This window comes from Lampetra planeri, unplaced genomic scaffold (assembly GCF_965212315.1).
Source record: "Lampetra planeri unplaced genomic scaffold, kcLamPlan1.2.h2 scaffold_538, whole genome shotgun sequence".
NCBI lineage: Eukaryota > Metazoa > Chordata > Hyperoartia > Petromyzontiformes > Petromyzontidae > Lampetra > Lampetra planeri.
In genome coordinates this window covers 9,280-26,951 of record NW_027615361.1, presented here as the reverse complement: position 1 = coordinate 26,951, position 17,672 = coordinate 9,280, and the positions used below count along the sequence as shown (strand labels likewise).

The window sequence follows — 17,672 nt, the reverse complement described above, 5'->3', positions numbered from 1 at the left end:
TGATTAATTAGGAAGCGTTTTGTATCGTTGACATACGACATTCGCTGGAGGGGTTGGAATCACCTTGTCGTTTCATCAGAACTCAGTAACACACACTACAAATTGCGTCACGCAAAGTATCGATCGTGATAACTCGCTAAATACCAGGACATATAACACATTTCAGTTAGAGAAACGATTATGAAACTGTGCGTATACATTTCCTAATTACGTGTCTTCCCCCCTCAGGAGGGCGTTAATGAGCAGCAATGTCTGGCATCGCTCTTAGCAGACTGTCTCAGGAGCGCAAAGCCTGGAGGAAAGACCACCCGTTTGTATGTAGCAGCACTGACAGCGACACTGACGCAGAGTGCACGATCCTTGACGTTGAGGCTTTGCTCTGATCCACACAGGGGTTTGTCGCCGTGCCCACCAAGAATCCAGATGGAACCATGAATCTGATGAACTGGGAGTGTGCCATTCCCGGAAAGAAAGGAGTAAGTAAGGACCAGATGGACAGCTCCATCGGTCCACATCCAAGTAAACCAAACGTTTGTGCCCAGCGGTCCTCCGCGTTGTAAACTTTGTTTGTATTCTCGGTTTCTACCTTTACCAATCCTGTATAGTCTCTGAATTAAAAAAAAAAAAAGCGAAGCCTTTTTCTGCTCACTTGTTTCATCAGTACCGTCAACTTATCACATTTCCTTGATGCCTGGAATGATGAAAAACTACACAAACTTCATCAAAAGTTCAGCTGTTTCCTGTTGTAGTTTGTCGGCTGTGAGTAGGCTGCAGACTCAGTGTGAACAAAAAAAGAAACTGTTTGAAATCATCTAGAAGAGTAAGACGGAAGGGGTTTTTTTTGCATAGATTTTGACTGGTTTTGTCTCCATGTCCGTCAGACCTTGTGGGAGGGGGGCCTCTATAAACTCAGAATGCTCTTCAAAGATGACTACCCATCCTCACCGCCAAAATGTAAGTTCTCTGTTTACTTACTTCCACGGGCTGAAATGTTTTAATTTTTTTTTTCAGTAAATCAATTCCAAAATTCGACAGAAATATTTCAAGTATTTCTTTCTTTTAATTTTGATAAATTACAAGTTAGAGCTAATGAAAACCCAAACCTCGCTATCGTAGGAAAGTCTAATGAAAAGAAAGAAACACTTGTAACATGTCCACCTGTGTGTGATGAATCTATATACAAACATGAGTTTCATTGTTACCACTAAATGATGGAAAAATTTGTCCAATGAGTTCTTCCATCTCGTGATGATATCACGTAGTGACCTGGGATGGCTGGTTGGTGTGTTTTCGCTTACAGCCGACGTCTGAGTCCCATAAAGTATAAACTGAGTTCCAACTTCCAACCAGATGAATCTTCAACATGTCGACAAATCGACGAGCTGAGATCATTTTTTTGTGATGTTTGAAGACACAAAGAAGGAAAATTCAATTCTGGGAATATTTTTTTTCTTAAATGGCTTTTGTTCATCGGGGGTTTTTTTTAACTTTCTTTTTTTTCCTGGTCTTTGTCTGCATAATTTCTACTTAGGCAAGTTTGAGCCGCCAATATTCCACCCAAACGTGTACCCGTCAGGCACCGTGTGTCTGTCCATTCTGGAGGAGGACAAAGACTGGCGGCCTGCCATCACCATCAAACAGGTAGAGCGCAGAGAGGGTGGAAAGTTGTAACTCCGGACCGGCACGCTCACACCACGCCTGGCTGTGTTTTCAGATCCTTCTGGGCATTCAGGAGCTGCTGAACGAGCCAAACATCCAGGACCCGGCACAAGCAGAGGCTTACACAATCTACTGGTAAGTTGGTGTGTTTGCTCCTCCAGGTGCCTAAAGATGAATCTTTTTTCTGGTTTTGCATTTCAGTCAGAACCGGATGGACTATGAGAAGCGGGTACGGGCACAGGCCAAGAAGTTTGCCCCCACATAGAGCGGCCGGCGCGGTCTGCGTCCCGCCTGAGCACCCTGAACTGAAAGTGGTCACAAAGAACAGGCAGTGAGCCGATAGGACTTCTCCAGTACCAGTCTGCTTTCAAGTATTATCACACCATCACACACGACCAGTTGGCCTGTTGTTTTTTTTTGTTTTGTTTTTAAACTGCAAAACGTCTCCCAGATTGTATTTTTGAGACCAGAACATTTGTCATTGTCCACTTCCTCCACGAGCGCCGCCTCCATTGATCCTGTCTTATCGTGTGGATAGAAACCCTCCAAACCACTCTGTGAGGTGTTCGCCGTGGACAAGGGAGATGTTTTCTTTTTTTTTCTTCTATCCATCAAAAACTTCACATACTTCCAGGGATGTTTTCACACATAAAGGTCAACAGTTGGTTTATTCCGCTCACACATTAAGTTTCCTGAAAAAGATGGAGCTCTGTAATAAGTTTAAAGACAATCCACGCACGTGTGTTATATAAGGCTGCAAGCTAACCAGTGTTGGAAGATGAGGTGGAAAGGCTTTGCTTCAATGACATTTAAAAAAAAGGAAAAAAAAAAAAAGCCAAATTAGAGCGATTCATTTTCACCAGTCGTCCGCCTCCCAAAGCGCTGTAAAATGATACCGAAGGGACGTTCCACTGTCAAAATAACAAAAGTTGGTGCCGTGTGTTTGTTAATTTGCAATGCATTCAAAATAATATAAACCTAGAAATACAAACACCGCTCAGAATGGCCCCTCAAACCAGGAAGAAAAGTGCACTTGAGAGGAAGCAAAGACCTGCAGTTTTCTGCCTTGGCGTATATGAGAGCATGTACATAATATAAATAATGGTGGAAGTTATGTTTTATATTGTTTTAGCCAGTTGACGTGTGTGTGTGTGGTATTAGAACAAATAAAAAACATACGTGTGAAATAAAGAATACATGAGAACGTTTCTGTGTGTTGACCATTGAGACAGGATGTCCATGCGCTAAAAATACATGTGTGATGCAAGTTTTGACAGGTCGTCTTGGCAACGTTCCCGTCTCGTCCTGTTGAGATATATTTCACGAGTCATGCACTTTGTATGAAGAGACTGTCGTCCTTAAAAAGTGAAAAGATTTGATCGTCTCTACATGCGACAACCTTTGGTGATCTGTCCACCGGGGACTGGAATGTTCCTCAGGTTTCTAACTTATTTATCCTGTTGTGGGGGAGTGTTTCCTTCCTCTCAGCGTTGGAAGGACAGCAGGTCTAAGGGCAGAGTGTGGTAGGACAAAGTCATTTCCAATTTCACCTCTTCCACAAGCTTAAAAAAAAAGGTGTCATCGACAAAGAAATATCAGTGAAATTACACAGCTTTATCTCTTTGGTTCTTGTACTTCAGTGAAACCTGATGCTCTCCAGTGTCGTACGTGTCATTCATAGGAAACATAACACCTTTGCACCCTTTCCTGTGGTTGAGTGTGACCTCAATTAACCAGAAAGACACCCCGACCAGAAAGAAGCCGCAGGTACGAGATTTTTGAGTCATTTTTACTTCTGTTTTTATGCTGACCGTGTTTGTTAACAACCTGACGCCAGAACTACTGACCAGATTCTACTGAAAATGACCAGAGATGTTGGTCCAAGGAAGAACCGTATCTGAATCCATGTGTAGATATAGGAACGTTACAATGTGCATTGTTAAACTGCAATCCTCTCTGTGGCCACAGGTGGTACCAGAGCTCCATTATGCTGACTGTTACCTCTGCCAAGGTGTTCGTGTTTTTCTTCAGTGCTTGCAGTGAGTTTGTCAAAATCTTTGCGTCGTAACTGTTTGTGTGTATGATTGTAGATGGCAGAATTAGAAACCTCCCAGGAGCCTCTCCTGGTACCGCCCGCCCCCCCAGTACTGCCCCCCTGTACCGATCCTGAACCCACCTTCTCGTATCCAGAGAGCTATCAAAGTCTGAGTCACTGTGTCCGCACCAACATATTTCCAGGTGCGTTCATCTGCATTTACCCTAAAAACACTGAAAACATCTTATGATTTCACAATCAGAGGTCAATCTCAGGGAGCTGCAACACAACCTGTTTTATCCTGTTGAATAATTTACTTTGTTTACCACACACACAGTTTGGAGTTTGGAAAGAATTGTTCTAAGCAGTCTTAGTTTGTTAGAACTATTGTGGTTTATTAAGAGATGTACTATGTGAGCTAAATATTGGTTTTGGCAAGGTCATTTTTTTAAAGTAATGCTTTAAATTCAATTTTAAGTTGTAGTGTTAATTTAAAAAAACAATCACAATCGATGTTATTGGTCATTGACAATATCAATTGATTGTTTTTGTACGCCATAGACAGCTAGCTAGCTCGCTAGCTCTTGGCAAGCTAGCTAGCTGCTATGATGTGGGTTTTTCAAATGTCCGATCACTTCTAGGTGCTCCGTTACCATGGAAATCCCTCAGCATGATGTCGTATGTCCAGCACCCGGTGCTCTCCTGGCCTGCAGACCCACCTCGGTGGTTTGGCCACAAAACAGATGACTTAGGTATCGTTTCCTCTTTTCCCTCAGTCTCAACACTGAACCTCAGGATGGTTTTTGGTCATCACATTCTGTTCTGAGAAACACCAGGGGATTTTTATGTTCTGGTGAATCCTGAGGTTTCAGGTCATGAAATGTCTTTTGATCACTGATAAAGGAACACGATTGGCTGTAATTCTGACATGATGAGAACAACACAACGACTTAGGTCAAATCAAAATCAAATATTTCCTCTGAGGACTGTTTTCATGTTTTTTTATTTCTCTGTCGGCCATGTCTTGTTCTGGTTCGTCTGCAGTCCAGTGGACAGAGAGAAACCTGGTGAACCAGACAGTCCACAAGATGCTGAAGAAAAAGAAAAACACTTGGAAATAAAGTCCCCGTTCCACTTCTACACAGGGACAACGAAGCAAAGCCCGCTTCGAGCTGTGTAGATACAAAAAATGAAATGTGACCTGTCACATTTTATGTTGTGATGCGACGACAGGAGGACTGTGTTGGAAATAAAGTGAAATGAAGGAAGCAGCACACTCACATCATATATCAGATATAACTGTCATGTTTCACGACCAACAGCAGAAATTCGTCTGGCAATTTTGAAACGTGATTTGTCAAATTCAGTTCACATGAACAGCCGTTCTCTCAGGCAGCGGAATGGAGGCGGTTCACACTGAAACCACTGAAACCTGCTATTTGTTGCAGCCTTTTTTAGATTTCAGATATATAACCCAGTGAAGAAGTAGTAGTACTAGTAGAACGGAAGATTGGGAGGAGCATCGGGCCACACGACCACAACTGAACACTTCATTTAATCTCATTTATTACAAACCACATCTCTATAAGACCCATTTTCTCTTTTCTTCTTCTGTGTCTGTTTACTATTTGCTTGAAGTCAACATTTCTGGTCACTGAAGATTAAATCCTCCCGGCTTGATGACCCCCAAATTTCTCACTTCTGCTGTCAGATGGATTTTTTTAAAAACTTATTTCCACACCTCTGGCCCCCCCCAACACACTTTCCCCTGCACTTGTCTCTTGCTGACACCTGAGGAAACACAGGAAACTCAGCCGCTGGCCTTCAACAGGCCTGTAAACGATGTTCTCTGTATGTCTCAAACATATGCTGTGACAGGTGTGTGTGTGTGTGTGTGTGGTGTGTGTGTGTGTGTGTGTGTGTGTGGCCTTTAGGCTGACGTGCATCATGGAAGAGTTACACAATCACTTTTGTACATGAAGAAGATCAACAACACTGAATAGGATGTTGTCAAAAACACTTGTTTTCCCTTTGCTGGACCAGATAAAGACACTCGCATTTTAGTATTTAAATGCTCATGCTCACGTTAAATAATAATAATTACTATATTTGATTACTATTGTCATTTGTGACGTGTCGAGATAATTGTCTTTACAAATAAAATAAACATGAGTGAGTTTCCATCTGGGGCCTGTGTCAGCCGGCGGTCATAAATGATGACTAGGTCATCTGTTGTTGGGAGATGGTCCGACTGACAGCGTTCTTTGTGGTGTGTGGAGACAGAGAGGAGATGATCACTGACCTTTGAGTGAGTGTCGTTCTGCAGGCGTCTTTCCTCCCCCCGTCAGAGAACACACGTCTGCAACAAGCAGCGGTTCAGTTCAGACCTAGTGCTTCTTTTTTTGTGCGTCTTAAATAAACCCCATGGTTCTAAAACAGGTCCGCTCAGCCTCTTCAGCCCTTTGAATCTTTAACGTTTCATTCACATAAACCACTTCATAGTACAACTTGAGTTTCTCTTCATGCAACCACTTCAAATTGTGATTAGGAGACAGGATGTGGTGTGCTGGTGTATTTCTGGTTTTCAGTGCGACAGTCGTATTAAGGTGTTATGGGATCAGCAAGAGGAGACTCAACTCGTCAACGAGCCTCAACTCGTCAACGAGCCTCAGAGCCCCCCCCCACACACACACACACACACCTACCTCCTCAGTCCGGCCTGTCAGTGTCGCACTACCACTCACAGCTTCATGAGACTTCCTGTCAGGCTTCGGGGACCGATGCGGTTAAAGATGCAAAATGTCACTGGGCACTTAAAACGCTGAGTGAGACTGAGGAGACGGAGGGATGAGTGACAGAGAGGTGAAGAGAAAATTGCACAAGAGAGTGAGCGAGTGATGCAGAGGAACGAGGGACAAACTGAGCATGAAGTTGTAAATCTACCAGTTCAGCAGAGACGACCCTCGACTACTTCTTCTCCTCACTAACAGGTACAGGAGCATTGTTCACTCGTTACCTACTAGCTGAATATACAATGATATATATATCAGTGTATATATACTGTACATATAGACATATACATATTATATGTATATATAGTATATGTATAGTATACTGTGTATATATACAGTATTAATTCTTAACTGCGTTGTCTCCTGTTCGTTGACATCATATGATGTGTTGTTCCTCAGAAACTCATCATCATCATCAGTTACCATAATGACGTTAGCGCCGTCTGTTCTGTCCTTTTCATACAGTCTCTGACACACACACACACTTCAGAATCTGACGGGTGACACAGCAGACAGAAAGCGCTCGTTGACTGCCGAGATCATTGACAGTTGCAGTGTGACGGCATGTTGCACAGAAGCGCAGGTGCCAGCGGCGTCAGTCATTCAGTGAAGTTTTCAACTGTCACCGCGTTCTGTCGCCCTCTCAGTATGAGTGTTCATGTTGGTCCGTTTACACACACACTGAATACAGACGTATGTTAGAACCTCTGGTTGTTTCATTTAAAGAGTCATATATTCTGCTGCCTCTGGATTCAGACATGTATGTATGTCAAAGTTATCGTAATCAATCCAACTCTGAAAATGTTAAATGCAGTGCGATGAGCACTTGACAGCACTTTCTAATTTAACACGACAAATTAAGAGGTCCTCCAACTCTTTGCCTGTAATGTCTGTTTCTATGGTTCCTACTCTTACAATTCTCCATCGACGCGATGGACACCGACCTGCCAAGGGGACTGGAGGTGGAAATTTGTATTGTATTGTCCAATTTTTAATAATCAAAATTCAAATCAAATCAAATTTTGTACTTTTTTATGTGCTCCAATGTGCTATGTGTGGGTTCTTTGTGTTCACAGTAAGATGGTGACCGTTGTCTGGGAGATGCTGCGGTTCTTATTCGCCCTGCTTTTTGTGTTCCCGTGCAGATGACTCACGCCCTCACAGCTTTCCAAGGTTTTATTGATCATTTCTATGTGTGTTACTGCAGGAAAGTCAATGGACCCCCCCCCCCACACACACACATTCCATGAACACACATTCTGAAGTGGATTGTACAGAATTCACTTGTAACTGTGCAGAGGTTACAAGTGTTTTCAACGTGATAATGGGAATAAAGTTAACGCTGGATCACTCAATAATCAGAATATTGTAATAATGTGAGCTCGTTTGAATTTTTGCAGGGCTCACCTGTGTGAACGACTTCGTCAGCAACGTCAGCTGCACGTGGGACGACTCGTCAGCGGATCCTGGTCCTGACTGTTGGATCTTGGGCTTCAAGAAGACCCGGAAGTTGAGGAGCGGTGTCCGACTTTCCAGCGTGATTCGGTATGCTATAAAACAGATATAAACCAGAGAGCAGGTTTAGTAACAACCCAGCTTGCAGTCCTAATCTGTCACTGTCTGTTCCAGTCGAAGCTGTAAACTGGAGCGGCGCAGGGGTTTTCCTCCAGGCTGCAGTTTCACCTTTGATAATGAGGTAAATCAAAAATAACCCCCATAAGCAGATAAAACATGAGTGTCACTGACGAACGGGTCAATCCAGGTTTTCACTCCTTTTGAAGTCCTGCCCAACATCAGCATGAAGTGTAATGGTACGTTGGTGGAGAACCTCCTCAACTATGAACCAAGTGGCCACAGTGGGTGCAACTTTTTATTTTTAAAAAGCTGTAAAAAAAAACAAACAAAAAAAAATAATAATAATTGTATGTCCTTTGTGTGTGTGCAGTAAAAATGCACCCTCCAGGTGTCCCCAATGTCAGCAGCACTGATAATGAGACCTTCATATGGTGGAGTCCAGGACGCCCCTTTTCCAAACACCACCGAGAGATTGAGTTTGAAATTCAGATTAAGGATACTCAACAGCCGCTGGAGGTGAGAGACGTCTGCACGCGCACATGCACACGCACACGCACACACACAAACACATCACATTTGAAACAGTTGACAACATTCATTCCGAAAAGCCATCAAATGTAGTTGAATTACTTTGAAGAATCAGCTCACAGAAACTGAATTTCATACATCGTCTAATGCGATACAGTACGAAGAATGTGGTAGGACATGTCTTATGTCTGTTTTTTATGAATTAACACTGTCCTTCATCAGGTCAGTTCCTGGTTCAGAAACATACCAGAGTTCAGAGAAGCTGCTGGGAATCTACCGAGGAGCTGGGAGGTCCAGGTGAGAGTCCAGCCCACAGACAGAGAGAACAGCCAGTGGAGCGACTGGAGTCCAGCAACAACCTGGGTGAGGACAGGAGCCCCAAATCAAGGTGACTATAGGAATGATAGTACATCCCACCAACTGTCCAAGTCGCCATCCGAGTTGTTTTCCAGGTTGCCGACAGAAAGTTGCCAAAGCAAGAAAATCAGACTTGGACATCAGTCAGAATCCAATATACAATTTACGGTTTTATCACAGCGGTCCATTTTGTGTCGAGTTCATTGACTCGTACACACGGAACAGATTTATTTGATATCAGTGTGAATGGAGTCGCACTTGGCTTCAAATGTTTTTTTACCAACCTACTGATGATGGTCGACTGACAGAAGGAAATTGACTCTACACGGTCACATCACTATGACACTTTGACTTGCTTCACTTAATCAACTTAACATGACTTGTTTCTTTTCAGAGTGGACTGTAGATCAAACATCAGCATTACTCCGCTTTGTGTTGTTTGGCTCAGCTCTCCTCATCACTGGACTACTGGCCTTTTACAGAAGCTGCCTGAGGAAGGGGTGAGAACACCAGATGCTGCGAGTGTGTGTGTGTGTGTGTGCGTGCAGCTCAATTGATTCTTTTGTTGTTTCAGGCTCCTAAAAAGAAAGCCAGTACCTAATCCTGCAAAATACTTCCAAACTCTCCCACTCTGTTCACAGCGGAGATCTGAAGGTAAAAATATTTTTTCTATGAATGGTTTAACACTGTTTTGTCACCATCTCTACATTGGTGAGTAGCAGACCAGTAATAAACGAGTTGCAGAATGACAGAAAAATGACAACGGATAAAAAACTAAACATAAACAAGCGTCCAACGTAGAGTCCAAAATAAATCCAAAGTTTAGGGAATAATAAACCAAAAGTCACAGAACACATGGATGTGACTGAAAACAGCCAAAAGACATCCAAAAACACACTCATAACAAAAGACTAAAACACCCTGAACACAAGCAGACACGTGGGGAGCACGTGACTGAACGCCGAGATCTGATTGGATAGAACACAAAGAGTGATAGAGGACAGAGAACTGGAAAGGAGCCACTGTTGTTGTCGTAAACATCACCCCCTTACAAACAATTCAAATGTTTTTATTTTTTGCAATGACAAATGTCTGAACCTCTTTGAAACACTTAAGTGGGTGGAGACATTGCTAGACACAGCTAAAATTGTATTCACTGTACATGTCTTTCTCTCACACCAGAAATGGCTGAACTCTCATTCAGCTTCAGCATCATTCTTCATTGCCGAGCCACTGGACCACATCTCCACTCTAGAGGTGTGTGAGAGATGGGATGAGGCTCCACCCACCTCTCCGTCCATTGGCCCCCCTTCGTTGCAACAACTTCCCTTCAGCTAGCTGCAACACAAAGGGCACTGCTGACGTTTCCTCTTCATCCAGTTTCTCCAACATGGGCTATTTCCTGTCCAGCTTGTCCGGTAGCTCAGTTCAAAATGACCCCAGTCCCGCCTACTTCACCCATGAGGATGACTTACACCATCCACAACAGCCACAGGATTCTGTCCCCCAAAATGTTCTCCTCCCCCTTCACCTCTGCCCTTCATTCCCCAACTCTTTGGCCTATGACAGCTTAAGCAGGGAGCCACCGAGTCCAGGACTGTGGCTTTTGGCTTGGAAATGAGGAGGAGGACATCAAAGAAGATCGACAGGATATGCTAGTTGAAGCGGAGGAGGTTTCACATGTCGACTGTTCTCCTCTCACCCACCCACTCCCTCCGTTTGGACAGGTGGGCTCCCCTTCATCTCCTCCCAGTTTATCTCAGATATCTTCTGAAAGCCAACAGATGGAACAAGCTATGGCCGCCGTTGATGGATGTGAAGGCTGGCCTGTTGCTGGAGCAATGTACAGGTCGTCCTCTGTGCCTGTGGAATCCTGTAAAGTTGGTTATTTCACCCTCAAAGACCTACAGACAACATTCAGCAATGCGTCCATCTGAACTTTAGTTAGCTGTTGTCAGAAGTGGACTGCTCCTGTGGCTTTTGTCCAAGAATCTTGTCCAACTTCTGCAATTCTTCTCTATAAGCCGGCAATTCTTGTCACTTCTTATTAAAATCAACTCTCTCTAACCCTCAAACAGGCAACTCTACTGTATGACTCAGTCATGTCACCATGGCAACCTGCTCATATGATTGCCATCAGCTGCTTCTGGGACTGACATCACTGCCAGCAATTGTGACCTCAAGTTCCCATACAGTCAGACTGGCCACGGTGTTCACCACACCCGAAGGCCCACGTGCAACAACCATTGTCATTATAATAAGAACAGGTCGTTTTCTGCTTTTTTTTTATATAGTGTGTAGCTGAGGTCAGTCGGTTCTTGACTCAAGTGTTTTCCATTGTTCTATCTATGCGGAGACCAAAATAAATTTTTAAAAAAGAGGGTCAGCGTTTGGCTTCCTGTGTCGTTGTGAATGAGGTCTGAGGGGTTTGAGCTGCGTACTTTCTACGTTTACATCTGTAGTTTTGACTGTTTACAAGTCCTGTCAGGTGGTTGTGGTGGTCTGTGTGTGTGAGAGAGAGGGAGGAAGGGAGAAAGAGACTGTGGGTTGACATTTAACACTGACACAACCAACGACATCCTTTCTTGACATGCATATCACAGTATTCCTCACCTGTAAAAACAAAGTGTAAATGATCGGTCAAAAGCAAGCCTGTGATGATAATTTCTAACTGAATTCACAACAATTACAGCATCAGGAGCCTGTATTGAACCGTAGACTTTATGTTTCATGGTTCCACTGTATGACACATCAGCAGGAAACAAGCTTTGGAAAGAGAGAACATGGAGATGGCTTTTGTGACCAGTACTGCAAGCAGCCACCAGGGGGCAGTTGAGACCCTTTTGTTTTTGTTTAGTTAACTCATGTTAACATATGTACGTATGTAACAGACACTGAATATTAAATCAAGTCATGGCACTCAGCGTATTTGCACTAAATCAACTCTAAATCATCTCTAGATTATAGATTGACTGCGAAATCTGCATTTTTACCAGTTGATGGACTTTACAACTGCAAAGATACAGATTTGGTCTTGAGCGTTAGATGTGGATGTGTGTGTGTGAGAAATTCATGAGATGCTGCTTGTGTGGTCATAACTAACAATGTCAGGAATTTCAGCGTAAAGTAGATATCACACAGTTAGAAATACATCTTAAGTCTGAAGAACACTGAAAAGGGCTATCTGATACCAAAGGAGGACTTGGCAGAATTCAAAGATGAAAGGCCCCTACTAATAAGAAATGCACATAAAGATTGAGAACTTGGATTGCATCAAGGATATAATAGTTAACATTGGCCAGAAAAGCAGAGGAATGTTCGACTGATGTAAGTGCATGAGTGTATGAAACCTCATCCCCCAGGATCCACAGGCGGTAATGGTCAACAGCTGTGCTCATTTGCATGTGTGCTAAGATCCTGCCTCAGCCTCCTCTATGTCTGGGACAGAAAAGAATTCTATATGGGAAAGACTGCATCGGGGGTTATAAAGTAGAGTGGAAACCTGAAAACTGGGTATAAATTTAAATACAATGAGATCCAGATAGCGAGCAGGGAAGGAGCTGGTGTAGTCACATTGTTGTACTGTTGTACAAAACCAGGCTTATTGTTTCTAGTTAGGATGTTCTGCTGAGTTGTACCATCCAGCAACTCTGGATCTGATGGACTCAGAGCCATGTCCAGAGTCTGGGGGCGGGGCTTAACAGGATGATGACAGTGTCATCAAAATAGTCATGTACACAACAACATCAGCTGCAGCCGATGAATCGACTGAACGGGTTTACTGACAGACATTTCTTCAAAAGACAACCAAAGGACTCCATTTCCATCACACTGCCGTCTCTCCATCAAACTCATCCAAAACAAACTACGATTGGCTAATTTCCATTGCCCTGATAATGTCAACAAGTGTGTGTTCAGGCTGTGGCTTGGGTAGCTAGCAAACAGTGAGAGAACTATTCACACTCTTTGGCAGAGAAGCCAGGGTATGGAAGACGGACCTAATAGGACAGATATGGGGGTTTGCACTAGATGAACTGAGGGCCATCAGTCATTCTACCGAGCTCTGGATCACCTCCAGCAGACATCTCAGTTAAATGTTCATGGGAATCACATCAGTAGTTTTTGCATGGAACAGACGTACAACGTACAACAAAAACATAACCTCCTTAAAGGGGAAGCAATGAAAACTGACCAGAACCTGAAGGGAGGCAGAGAAGGCCTGGAGGCACTGTAGGAGTCCAGAGCAGAATGCTTGAGGTAAAGGAAGAGGACTATGGTTACTTCTTGAAGGACCTCTTCCAATATATAGCGCATGGAGGAGACACGCAACAGGGAGCTGGAGGCAGCACAGCGATCCAACATAAAAGATGTCAATCATCAAGTTTGTGCACTTGTTGATCAGTGCTGGATCTTTGAGGAAATAAAGAGGACCAACAGGACCCCTGATCCCCGCTTGGCCCCCACCCTGACTCTGGCTCTCTGACCAGCAGCTGGGAGGAATAATTCAGCACAGCGGAAATCCTGAATCCAGGAGGGGATGACCGGGAGTTCACTCAAACTTGTAAATACAGGATGCATCTGTCTCAATGAGCATCTACAGTATGGGTCATTGTCTGTGGGCAGACAAGCTCAGACTGTGACTGTATTTTGTTGTTAAATAAACAGACAGAGTGGGAGAGTCGTGTGCATTAAACTAGGAGGGATCAGGAAAAAACAGGGGTAACGTCTTACATCTCACTCACACACACACACGCTCAAGGAGAGCTCTGGAATTTCTCTTCCGTCCTCTCAGCGGACCAAAGCAGCAGCAGAGACGTGAACGAGGTGAGATTGATTTCCATCCTACGTTAACAGTCGATCGCTTGCACAGTTTTGTGACCATGATGATCATGTTTTACAAACTTCTGATTACAGTTTTCAGAGATGCACTTAGATCACAGAGTGTTTGCAGTGCCTGAAAATCTACAAAATAAGTCTAGACATTGCAAGAGAAAGTGGATTTCACTCAACCTGTTAATGTAATTCATGTGTTATTACTGATAAAAAACACCAGGCACGTGTCCAGATGCTGCAATATAAATAATAAATATTATACTCGTAAATGTCTCATCGCCTCAACGTAACAAATTAACATGCAGGACTTTTACTGGTCATGTCGTTGTGTTGTTTAGAGGGTTATGTTGTTTGTTTGTTTGACAGTGGAGGGAATGAATAATACAGTAATACTGATCCATTATTATTTCCGTATAGTTTCTTGCATATCGTCAGCGTCATAACATACTGCATAAGATATGCCATACATAACATATTGCCTATGTCGTGGTTTGACCAAATTGCGATATCTACCTTACATTGTCCCTCATTTTGAGGCAATTTTTCTCATTTTTTCTGAAAACGTTAAAATACGATTTTAGCGATTAAGCTATTAGGCGAAAGACATGTCAAAACCACTGCAGCATCTGCATTTGAATTACTGAATATGAACTTGCATCAGGTAGGTCATTAACATACAGTGAAAATACTTACGCACCCTCCATCACCTACGAGACATGATGTACAAGTGCGAAGTGTTTCACAATGAAACTGTGTGTTAATGAAGCCAAACCTTTACCGTTTGTCCGTATGCATACATCTGTCCCATATACAGCCTGCACGTGTAGCCGGTTCGCTACACTCTGCGTTGTGTCTTTGTCATTGTGTCGCTCGTCTGCTTGCTGGTTTATTTCTGTGTGAAACCATAAAAATGCGTTACAGCACTTTCCTCGCTTGTCCCACGACACACACGTCTCCTCTCCAGGCTAGCGGCGAGGGAGTCAAGTGCGTGTTAGCATACCGACGACTTAACAAATGAAAACAAAGGGAGCCCGCGAGCCTGTGTGAAATCATAAAAATGCATAACAGCACTTTCCCACGCTTGCCCCACGACACACACCTTCAAAAGAGACACCATGAAAACTCGCTTTTTCCACGTTTTGAACCACATTCGACAAGAACACTCCTGGTGTCTTACCTCTCCTCTCCAGGTTAGCGTGAGTGAGGAAAGTGCCGCGAAAAGACTGACGTCATTTGTATGACAAGCGTCACTCTTCAAAATAAAATAATTTAACGAAATAAAAGCTCCCCAACATAAGAAACAAAACATAAACAAACATAAGCAGAATTTTGTGTTAGAACAGAAAGAGGAACAAAAATAAACATATTTCGTGTGAAATCAAACCTAACCAGATTTATACATCGGTTACACACGCACTGTTCCAGTTACAGTACATTGGCTGTAACAGTAAACCTGGTGGAAAGGGTCTGGAAGACATACAAGACATTTCCTTTCAGCAAAACTCTGCTTTTCTCTCAGTCGAATAAAAGTAACTCTTAAAGTATGACTTTCTCTGCATTAAAGTCACAGTCAATAGGAGTCAACTGGCGAATTGGTGATAAATCATGAGCTTGCTGGTGATTTATGATCCAGGCAGCACTGCATGTGTTATGTTTTGCATAAGAAGCATGTATATATCTAATACTGCACAGGCACACTTTGGCTCTCAGCGTCAGTTCTGGGGGAATGCACATCACCGGTGCCTGCAAGAATGCTTAATCTAAAAATAATTAATGTTCCATTTCACTGTTTTTTTCTGGCTTTGGTGAGAGATCCTTTTTTCCCTTTCACTGCTGTGGGAATAACAGCCAAAACGTGCAGTGATCACTTTTTTTTCCAAACCCATCTAAAAGCATTGGTGCGTCTACATCTGCTTGCACTACAGGCACAGCGATGTTTTGGTGTCCTCCTCCTTTTGTCCTTTGCCTCCTTGGTGGCCCTGGTACCCTCCTCCACATGCCCCCCCACTCCCTTGCAGGGCGCTGCTGTGATCACATGGAGCCTGAGGAGGGCAGCGCAGATCCAGACCTGCCTTTGACAAAAGTGTTCAACCATGTACCAGAAGTCCGCACCTACATCAACATGACCATCCTGAAAGGTACAGCAGCAAAGGGCCTTTGAGGGTATAGGCTAACACGACCGATCCACTGTACATACCTTTTTCTAGATCATTTAAAAGATTGTTTTATCTTATGAATCCCAGAATTCCAAAACCTCAGGATTACCTGCCTAAACTAGAGCAGTTATTAAAGGATGAAACATGTGTCCATGAGGTCAATAATCTGATTCTTTAGCTTTTGTACATTTATGGTACAGGTAATGTGAAAAAAATGGGTAATATGCAAATTACCCAGGTTATTTGCACAAAACATGGGTAGTTTGCAAACATCTCTCCAGGTTGTATGGGTTAGGGTTAGTGCTAGCTAACGGAGTGTTAGCTAGCTAGGTATTTTAGTTAGCTGCCATAGGTAGCTAACTTTGATAACGTTAGCTAGCTATCTAACTAGATGTAGTAGCTTTGTACATTACCCAAAAACACAGGTGGTTTGCATATAACTGTTTTTTTTTCACATTACCCGTAATGATCTGATTCTACAATCTAGTCTGAACAATGTCACTCAGGTGAGAAAGGAGATCGTGGTGAGAGAGGGGACTTCAGGTAAACCTGGACAGGAAGGTCCTCCAGGATCCATAGGACCCATGGGCTCCAAAGGTTCTAAGGGCCAAGCGGGTCTTCCAGGAGACCCCCTGCAAAGTCCAACACTCTGCCTTTTCCGTCGGACGTCGCAAGTCCCTTCACAGCCTGGAAACATTTCAGGCCCTGATATTTGACACCGTCTTTGTCAATGTTGACAACCACTTCAACATGTTCCAGGGGAAATTCCTGTGCCGCATCCCAGGGATCTACTTCTTCAACGTCAACATTCACACATGGAACTTCAAGGAGACGTACCTGCACATAATGCAGAATGAGGCTGAGCAGGCGATAGTGTACGCACAGCCCAGTGACCGCTCTATCATGCAGAGTCAGAGCCTGATGCTGGAGCTGGAGGTGAACGATGAGGTGTGGGTGCGCTTGTATAAGAGGGAAAGAGAGAATGCCGTTTACAGTGACGATGTGGATGTGTACATCACCTTCAATGGATACCTCATTAAAGCACACACAGAGTGAAACTGTGCAAGTGTGGTGACAGAAACTGTGCACATGACAGTGGGGATGATATGAATAATTCAAGTCAACCCTTTAACCGCCAACAGTATCACCAGCTCTACATTTGCACGAGCATACTTTGGAGTACAGTAACTACACAACGGTTCCTGAAAGCTGAGAGGTTGCAAGTTGCTTGTCATTACAGTAATCCCATTCACTAGCTTCTCAACTTTCAGGAACTGATGGATGCTTTCTCCTTCTTCACACTAGGTACAGGGAACCATGTGCAACTTATCAGATTAGGAACTGTTTTTCTGATGGCGCAAATAGGTACTCCAAGGTATGCTAGCTCAAATGTATCGCCAGTGATACTGTCGGTGTTAAAAGGGTCAGGTATTTGTTCTACAGCTGTTAATGTTCCATCAGCAAACAACTAATGTGAAAAAATTAAATACACCAAACAAGAGAGAAATTGATCCTGGTTTCGATTTCCAGCTGGGGAGTTTGCATGCTCTCCCTGTGTCTGTGTAGTTTCTCTCCAGGTACTCTGACTATCTCCCACTTCCAGAAATCATGCCATAGGTTAATCAGTGTGTGAGTGGTCTAGTGGTACGTGTTAGGGATGAAGTGGTGACTTGTCCGGGTTGAACCCCGCCTTTTGCCTATCGACACCAGGCCCTTAACCGGAGTAAGCAGGAGACA

The 17,672-nt window shown here is 43.5% G+C and overlaps 2 protein-coding genes across 2 annotated transcripts; both read left to right on the top strand.

Annotated features, from left to right (window-relative positions):
* Positions 1-248: 248 nt before the first annotated feature.
* Positions 249-1,924, top strand: LOC144741411 (SUMO-conjugating enzyme UBC9-like). Its single transcript, XM_078623956.1, has 6 exons — positions 249-314; positions 393-476; positions 882-954; positions 1,532-1,641; positions 1,715-1,794; positions 1,861-1,924. The coding sequence occupies exons 1-6, from the start codon at positions 249-251 to the stop codon at positions 1,922-1,924; spliced, it is 477 nt and encodes a 158-aa protein (XP_078480082.1).
* A 5,494-nt stretch (positions 1,925-7,418) lies between these two features.
* LOC144741410 (complement C1q tumor necrosis factor-related protein 6-like) lies at positions 7,419-16,991 on the top strand. Its single transcript, XM_078623955.1, is given in 8 exon segments — positions 7,419-7,458; positions 7,887-8,031; positions 8,812-8,886; positions 13,739-13,770; positions 15,798-15,917; positions 16,442-16,464; positions 16,466-16,564; positions 16,566-16,991. Coding segments are annotated over 8 exon segments (960 nt in total).
* Positions 16,992-17,672: the final 681 nt, after the last annotated feature.

Coding starts and splice junctions, on each gene's coding strand:
- LOC144741411 (XM_078623956.1), top strand. CDS start 249: ATGTCTGGCATCGCTCTTAGCAGACTGTCTCAGGAGCGCAAAGCCTGG. Junction 315..392: donor GGAGGAAAGACCACCCGTTT/GTATGTAGCAGC, acceptor TGATCCACACAG/GGGTTTGTCGCCGTGCCCAC. Junction 1,795..1,860: donor GAGGCTTACACAATCTACTG/GTAAGTTGGTGT, acceptor TTTGCATTTCAG/TCAGAACCGGATGGACTATG.